Source organism: Alnus glutinosa, chromosome 4 (genome assembly GCF_958979055.1).
Source record: "Alnus glutinosa chromosome 4, dhAlnGlut1.1, whole genome shotgun sequence".
Lineage (NCBI taxonomy): Eukaryota > Viridiplantae > Streptophyta > Magnoliopsida > Fagales > Betulaceae > Alnus > Alnus glutinosa.
The window spans coordinates 8,674,775-8,683,653 of NC_084889.1; the positions used below are offsets into that span (position 1 = coordinate 8,674,775).

The 8,879-nt window shown below is 36.4% G+C and overlaps 1 protein-coding gene across 1 annotated transcript; it reads right to left on the bottom strand.

The window, feature by feature from the left end:
- Positions 1-3,839: 3,839 nt before the first annotated feature.
- Positions 3,840-4,781, bottom strand: LOC133865294 (uncharacterized). Its single transcript, XM_062301673.1, has one exon. The coding sequence runs from the start codon at positions 4,348-4,350 to the stop codon at positions 3,991-3,993; it is 360 nt and encodes a 119-aa protein (XP_062157657.1). The 5' UTR covers positions 4,351-4,781; the 3' UTR covers positions 3,840-3,990.
- Positions 4,782-8,879: the final 4,098 nt, after the last annotated feature.

The following is an 8,879-nucleotide window of genomic DNA, read 5'->3' on the forward strand; positions in this document are numbered from 1 at the left end:
CACGTTAACATATAATAATGTGGTTTTTTGCTTTAATCATCAATATTATCATATCCATTTAAACTGTAAGCAGATAAATTGTCAATCTAAATGGTAAAAATTGTGGGTTAACATGAATTTATTACTTAGTTAAGAAATTTAACTCAACTGATTTCTCTTTAGAAGTTTGTTAGGGATAATTACAAGTTCCTTATAAACTGATGTTACGTCTACATGACACATCACTAAAAAAAATATGGATTACCATGGGACAGTCTACAAGGGCATTTATCATGTTCTACGAGGGCATTTACCATGTTTATAAGTTCATGTGACACTCATTTCTATAGACTGTCACGTGAATTTCTATGAGGTGGTAAAAACTTTTTGTAACCCCAATAATTTTCCTTTCTCTATTTTAGTATCTTTAGCATGGTTAACAGGGAGTAAATAAGGTAAAACATCCTGCAGTGAAATGAGATCTTTCATATGCGGTGGGCTGGTAAAAACTGAATTTTGAAAACGATCCGAGCCAAATCTCTTCTACTTCATCCGCAAGGCACGAGCTATAAAAGATGCAGCGAACGGTAACTGCTCCTGGGACTGGAAAAATGATTTCAGAAAAATTATTGGCAAGGGAAAAATGGATAAGGGCAGCTATTTCCTCAGTTTTTTTGTTCTTTTCTTGCTGGGTATCCTCAGAATTTTAATGAGAGAAGCGTAGCCATAGTCAAAATAAACTACTCTCTTTCACGTGTGTGGAAAAAGAGCGTGCTTCTGCTGCGTTCGATGGGGGAAAACTTTTCCACGTTACTTCGGGGAAAGTGAGGGACAAATCCTCATAACAAGATTCGTCCTCTCTCAACAACTTGTTAATACAAATTAGGTCATTTGGAATGACGATTGATATGGCAGTCAATTATAATCCATCATTTATAATACCCAGAGGCTGCCAAAGCCCCAATTTAAGTTGTCCTAAAGATTAAAATTCCATCCTCATCTTGCACTTCTTTCTTTTGGGGACCCTCTTCTTCATTATTGCAGTTGAGATCGAACAAGACTACATGGGTTCCTTGTCACCGGGCAGTTTGTTTTATTTGTGCTTCAATCAAGCAGTAACTTCTTACCATAACAACAAAAGAAAAACACCAGATATATTTGCTCTATTACTTAAAATAGATTAGTCTAACTATAATTAGAGCTCTCTATAAACTTTTATAAAGTTCAATATCACATAATAAAAGGTCAACGTGAAACTTAACATTCACAAGTACTTTTAGAATTTACTAACTCAATGTGAACAACCAACCCACCCAATATAGAACTAAAGGAGCACGTGTGGCTTATGCCCCGCCGCTACCTGCGTTCCTCCTCCACCTTCTCCTTTGATTAGCAACTTTTATTTATGCTATTTTGTGTCTGTTTTGTTGTTTTTATTTTCTGATTTGGGCTTTAGACTTCCTGCTCCTGTTGAGATAGATCTAGTTGTGGAGTCTTTTGTTGTTGGGTTTCCTTCTTCTGTAACTGTACTTCTTTGGCTTATGACAGTGTTTGTTCAGCAACAACCATCTTCCGGTAGTTGTTGTTTTTACTGGTTGTGACTCTTTGAGCCCTTTTGCCTTTTTAAACCGCTTCATGCAGCCTCTGGAGAGGCCCGGCTCATTTGTAATTCTTCTAGAATCATAAGTGACAATCATTGCCTACTGTTACTTTGTGCTTGTATTATGTTGTCATTTTTGTTGTGGTGTAGTAGGTGTGGGGAGCCCACCCCTTTTCTTTTTTAGGATCTACCACTTCTTCTTTCTTTTGGATCAGGAGTGGTAAAGATCCACCTTTATAACTTTTCTCTTCAATCAATTAGGCAAAAAAAAAAAAGGGGTCCGTTTGGTTTAGCGGTTTCATGATGCAAATTTTAAAATCATAGTTAATTGTTTAACAAAATCGTAATTTAACATTTAAAATTATGATTTAATTTTTAAAATCGTGCCTTTTTTAAAAAAAATAAAAATTATTCACTTGTAAATGGAATGTTTTTCATGATTTTGTTCAAAAACACAATAATTAGGGCTGAGCATGGGGCGGGGAAATGCCCCTTTTTTGGCATCGCCCCGCACCCCTGCGGGTTGCAAAAATCGCACCCACAAACCGCACAAAATGGGAAAAACCCGTGCGGTGCGAGGTGATGCAGGGTGAGGGTGATGCGGGGCGGGGGGTGCGGGTTGTGCAGGGATATGCGGGTTTAATACCTAGATCTAGAAACATGAGAAACCATACCAAAGCTCGATTTTCTCAGGAACCAAACAAGAAAATCATATTCAAACAATACATGATTCAAACAAAAAAATCACAAATAAATCGCAAAAGCCAGATTCAAACAAATCACAAAAAAGGGATGAGAGGCCACTGACCTCAGGATCGGCGACTCGGCAAGGCCTCTTGAAGCGAGCGTCGACGATCTTCCCGCCGTTCCCAGTCTCCTCGTCAACCCTGATTTGGACCTTCATGACATCCCCATAGAACTGGTGACTCAGCGAGGCCTATCAACTTTCATAATTTCATTGGAGCAGACGCAGCATGACAGAAATCGTGAAGAAGAAGAAGAAGACGCGAAGGGGTGCGACGCTAAGGTTTAAGAAGAAAAGAAAGGAAAAAATATGAAGAGAGGGTGCGGCACTGCTAGGGTTTTTTGTTTTTTTTAATTGTACGGGGTGGGGCGGATCCCGGGGTTTTTAAAAACCCCAACCCGCCCCGTCCCGCTCCACTCCGTACGAGTATATATCATTTTTAGACCTTACTCGCAAAAGATCAACTAAAATCTTCGATTTTAAGGACGGTGTGGGACGAAGCATGCAGGCAGATCCACGGGTATTTGATCGGCCCTAACAATAATAGTTAAACATGTTAGGGTGTCACGCATATGTCATACTTGGCAATGGGAAATCTTTTCAGTCAGCATGAAATTAATCACTGTGCAATAAAGTTTGTACCAAACGGCCGGTCTCAGTTCAGTTATATGAGTGGCTGGCTGGCAGGCTGCTACTCAGCTCCGTTACTTTTTTTTCTTTCTTTTTGACTTCGTCCTCTCTTCCATTTACAAATGCCCCATTTGGTACGAGACGTCCTCGCAGAGCTGTCTTTCTGTGAGTCACTAAACACAGTCAGCGCTGGCCCCTCCTCCACGCGCCAGCGAATGCCGTGGGATGCCGCGGTTCACGCCCCTCGTCCATCCGCTGATCCGCACCAGCCATTGGTTGATTGACGCGGCTACGCACGACTTTATATACTATGGATAATTATGATGTGACTCTCACGTGCCGAGGCGTTGAGTTGGCATCAATTAGCGTCTCTTCCTTCGTAAATATAATAGAGAACAAAAGCTGGCTCTGGCAGCAACTCCCCCCACCAAGTAAATCCATTTCAGTTTCCATCTTCCCCATCCTCACACAAGGCAATGAACCATTTCTTCCCATCCCTTCGTTAATTGCATCTTCTTTCTTCTTCTTCTTTTTCTTTCTTTCTTTTTTTTTATTTAACTTTTTTTTTTTTTTTTCCTTTGGGTGTCAGTGAACAGAAGAAGCTCATTCGAGATTCCACAAAACCATTACAATTCTACCAAACGAAATAAAAGACCTAGTACTCTCAAAGGAATGCCATGTAAACGATAAGCCATAACTTTGTTTACCATTTATAAGATTGATTAGATGGTAAGGCTAAATCTTATTTCATAAAAAAGATATAATAGAGCAACAGTCGTAAGCTTCTTTGCTTACCCAGAAAATGGTTTTTTTTTTTTTTTTTTTTTTTTTTTTTTCAGACCAGAAGTAAAAGAAGATGATGATAAGCAATATTAGCATCAGAGATTAATACAAAAGCTATGCCCTTTCTCTCTTTGTAATTTATATAAATAAGAGAGAAACGAATAATTAACCAATGAATCCGAAGCTGCAGCATGAAGGAACAAATTAGGAAGAAGAAACTTTTTGATTGATTGATATTATTACCTAAGCTCAGCTAGCTGCTCTTTCTGGGTTTGCTTTTTCGCCTGGCTCGGCTTCTTGGAACCACCCTCTTCTCCGACTGATCACCCTCTTCCTTTGAAGCTCCCATAAAGGCAGACGAACCCTCTCCCTTTAGCTGCTCTTCTTGTTCTTCTTCTTCTTCCTCGCCCGACTTAACCTTCTTCGGTTGGCTCTCCGCTGGCTGTTCTTCTTTGCTAGATTGGCTTTCGGGTTTCTCAATGATCTTGCGAGGCCTACCTCTCTTCCTGGGAGTCTGAGGCTGTGACTGTTGCTGGGTTTCATCTCCTGTCGATGAAGCTTCTGCGATTGCTACTGAAAGCTCCTTCGTTTTTTGATGCTTCTTCTTGCCCATATCGATCTCTCTAGATCAATAATACAATAACAAAAGCTACTTGAATAAGTTCCGATGATATTATTATATCCCCCAAAAAAAACACTAGTAAAAAAACAAATCTAAATGAAGCTTGATGTTCAAATCCTTTTTGCCGCTGTATTGAATCCCAGAAACCATTCCAAAAGACACCCCCAGTACTACTTTTTAAATCACAGCTCTCTCTCCAAAGATTGGAAAGCAGCTGGACTCATATCTTTGACCAACATCCTGATTCTGGAAACCCCATTATAACCATCCCTTTCCGCCTCTCTCCCTCTCCCTCTCTCTCTCTCATCCAAAACCCAATAAAATTAGACATACTATTGACTAGAATATATTAAACAAAACCTTAAAAGCTCATAAGCCACTGAAACCATCTTTCCCTTTATTTTTATTTTTATTTTTTTGCCCATGTATCGAATCCATCCCTATAAATTTATAATACATATAATATATATATATATATTCTTTCGTTGCAGAAGAAAAAGACAAGGGAGCTAGGAAATGTGGTCGTAAGGCTCCAGTGAGGAGAGGAAAAATAAGGGGAGGGGGGTTGGCTAAGGGTAACCATGGTTAGGGTTTTTGTGAAAAGGGCATGTGGGTTTTTACGTTGGGTAACCAAGGTTAGGGTGCTGTACGACTCGGGACTCAGTGTCTGTGTCTCAGTCTGACCACTCGTGTCGCTTCCTGGGTTTCGCGTATTTGAGCTTTGATGGAGTACTCATGAGGCGTACCTGGGTCTGCACACGCTCGATCGTTGATGACCAATGAAAATCCCACTATTTGAGTGACTCTTAGCATCTTGAATCATGATTGAAGCAAGGTTCACGCAACGATAGAAGAGCTACACGAACAACAAGACCATGAACAAACCAAACCAAACCAAACCAAGAGGTGAGTTTAGCTTCATGGTTTTCATCAGTTTAATTAAAATACAATTCAGTTTTGGAAGAATCTGTAATTCTATAGTAATATTTGTAACGTACATGCATGGCCTACAATTATATATCTTGATTCGACTTGAATTCAGTTCTAGTTCTGTTTTAATATAGAATTTGCCACAATTTAAACAGTCCAATTTTAACTTAATAATGAATTGCAAAGATCACCGGTAAATCCAAAAATCATATATTTCCTTAGATGAATTTGAGTAACCCTAAAAGTTGTGTTATGATATAAAACATGTGTCACAATCTCAATGAGTTCAATTCTAAGCGGAACTATGCTTTAGATGGTGAATTGCGGAACATGCCTTATTTAAATTTGAGTGATATTATAAATTATATTTTTATTTTGTAACTATTCTACAATATTAATGTGGCAGCCTAAACCAACTTTTATTTGATTAATTATTGTTAAAAATAATAATAATAATAATAATAATTGAGACGGTCACATGCAATATCGAAAACAAGACTTAGTTTCTCAAAAAACTGCAATCCAAATGTAATATCGAAATCACAATTACCTTAAATTGATTTACAAGCATAATATTGTGGGACTTGAATTAATATGTTGTGATCGTATGGCCTTGGATCATCAAATTAAAGTTGGTGAACACTGTAGCTTTGTTATTGAAATGAAGTTAATCTCTCCAAACCACACTAATTATGTCTCCATACTTACAAAAAAAAAAAAAAAAAGATGGCCTAATTAATACCTTCAAACAAACGGTCGTAAATGAGGTTACTAGAAGGTCTTACGGACTACGTACATCTTAGATTACCAAGTACTTTTTTTTTTTTACATGTCCACACAAGAAGGGGAGAGAGATTCAAACTGGTGACCTCCACTTCAAGAGGAGTGGTCCCCAGCCGATTGAGCTACCTCTTGAGAACAGATTACCAAGTACTAATCAACTAAGGTCTGCTACCTAATAACATTTTCAACGGACCCTTTGTTTAATTTATAATAGCTATATTACGAGTCATTTTTATTTTTTCCTCAAACGGATATTTCAAAATACAGTGCTTTCATCCATATATGAAAGTTTATTGTAGCACATTTTAGTCATTTTTTTTTAATTATTTTCCATCTCTTAATTTTCACAATAAAAAATACATTGAAAAATAATATTTTAAAAAAGTAAAGAGTGAGATAGATAATCTGTTGGAGTTTAATAATATTGAAAAATTAGTAGTTAAAATCAAAAAATATATATTTTGAATAGTTAAAATAACCACTAGTGCTGGATAATCTGCTGAAAGTATGTTTGGATAATATTTTTGAGTGTGGAGTATAACCCTTCATCTTGAAGGGTTAGGATTGGCTTGACTTTTGTGAAAAAATAAACGATGAAAATGGCTTCTAATAAAAAATAATAATTAATTTATTTTCACCGTCTATTTTTTCACATCAAATCTTCAATTACTTTTTTCATTGGAAGCAAGCCAAACTCACGACTTAAATTGACCAAACATCATCGAAAGACAAAATTGTATTGTTTTGCCCAAGTTGCAAAGTCCGTTTAGGATGTTGTTACGTACACATAGAAGGCAAGAAAAAAACCTTTTACACCTTTTTTTTTTTTTGGATTGTTTTTGGCATATAGAAGATACAAACACAGTTTAGGATGTTTTGATAAACTTATTATTATCTCTAAATTAAATATCTCGATAGTAATGGAATAACGACAGCACAAATGAGAGGGGAGAGCTATGATTGATAGACACGTCTGTTGAGATAGTTTTTGGTCAAGTGACACGAGCTGTTTGAAAATAACAATGATTTCTTTTTGCAAAACAATAATACAATAAGAGCATTTGCTGGGGTGCCAGCTGCTCCCACTCTGATGCTTAAGTCAATTTCTAGGGTATAATAATGATAGCACTTAATCGCAAGAATTTTTACTAGAGAATACCGGGGGTTGTTATATATTTATACTGAAGGGTTGAGACAGTTAGCCCTAGCTTTGAAGTGAGGGAGAACGTCTCTCTAATCGTGGTAGTCTTTGAGACGAGGGTTATTGAACGTTTAGGAGTGTAAATCTTCTAATAATTCGAAGCACGTACACCCACGACCGAATTAGAGGCATTTCTATGGCATGTGGTTGAGTATCTTGGATTCTTGCAGTTTCTCGTCTTTTGACATAAATGAATTGAGCCTTGTATTAGACTTGGTCGTTAGGCCTTTGTTATGGATTAGGGGTGGGCCTTAGTTGGACTTTCAGGCCCACTCCCCTTTTGATAGAGGTTGCCTAAATTCCGAACTGGCCCAACTGGCTGGGCCGGCTGAGCCCTAACTTCTGTAATGGGTCCGTTTTGGGCTTTGGGGAATGATAATTCCCTAACAATGTCTCGATTAGGGTGTGTCCTACTATTCATTTGTGATTAATTAATCATTCAAATTAAGGATTTTCCATAATATAAATGCATGCAGCAAATAAAAGAATACACATTTTAAAACATTGTCAATGTGTGTTAGGAATTAACAAAGAGTAATGTTTCTTGCACAACTCTTACATAACTTTTGCACAACTCTAATTACTTTTTTTTTACGATCAATCATTGAATTTGTTTTCTTATATGTGGGCCATAAATATTTAATGGTTAATCTTTAAAAAAAAGTTGTTAAAGTTGTGTAAAAGTTATACAAGAATTGTGCAAGAAACATTACTCATTGACAAATATTATGCTAAATATTTACAATTTTAAACAGTATTTTATATGATGGTATGATCATATGTGATTTTATGCGTCTAAAATTGCCAATTTTAAAACCCTAGTTTGTAGGAATGATGAGGTATTCTGTATTTGCATTGGCTTATCTATTTTAGATCAAAATTGAGAAAAGCATATTCGAATGACGAGTTATCCTCTTTTAGATAAATGAGAACAAATTTGGGACATATTGTTAAATTATCAAGGGTCCTAAAAATTTAAGTTTTTTTTTAAAAAAATAAATATATTTAATTATTTAATTAATACTCAATACATTAATATTTTAATTGAAATTTGGTAAACAAAATCATTTTAATATTGTGCTAAATTACTCGTTGTCTTTAAAACTTAATCTTATGAAAAATTATAAATTTAATAATTTAATTAATACTTTAACACATACCATCAATAAATATTATATTTCTTAATACACAAATAAATATTAAATATGAATACCTTAAATGATCCATAATCCAAATATCCATCATCCAAATGCCTAAATGCTTAAACAATGTCCCGAAATGGTAGCTCAATCGATTGGGGACCACGCTTCATGAAGCGGAGGTCAATAGTTCGAATCCCCCTCCCCCTCTCCTTGTGTGGACATGTAAAAAAAAATGCTTAAACAATGTCGACTTTTCCAATTACCATAAATTTCTAAAGAATTTATTTAAAAATAAATAAACTAAAATTTTGACCACTAAACAACGTCGAAGAGTTGTTGTAGTAGACTAGTAGTAGTATTGGTCTTGGATAACAGCTCTGTGATAGTTACGAGGTAGGAAGTCGTGACATGCACGTGTACCGTGAAAAGCCGTGAAGATGTACGTGTCGGCATCACGGACACTA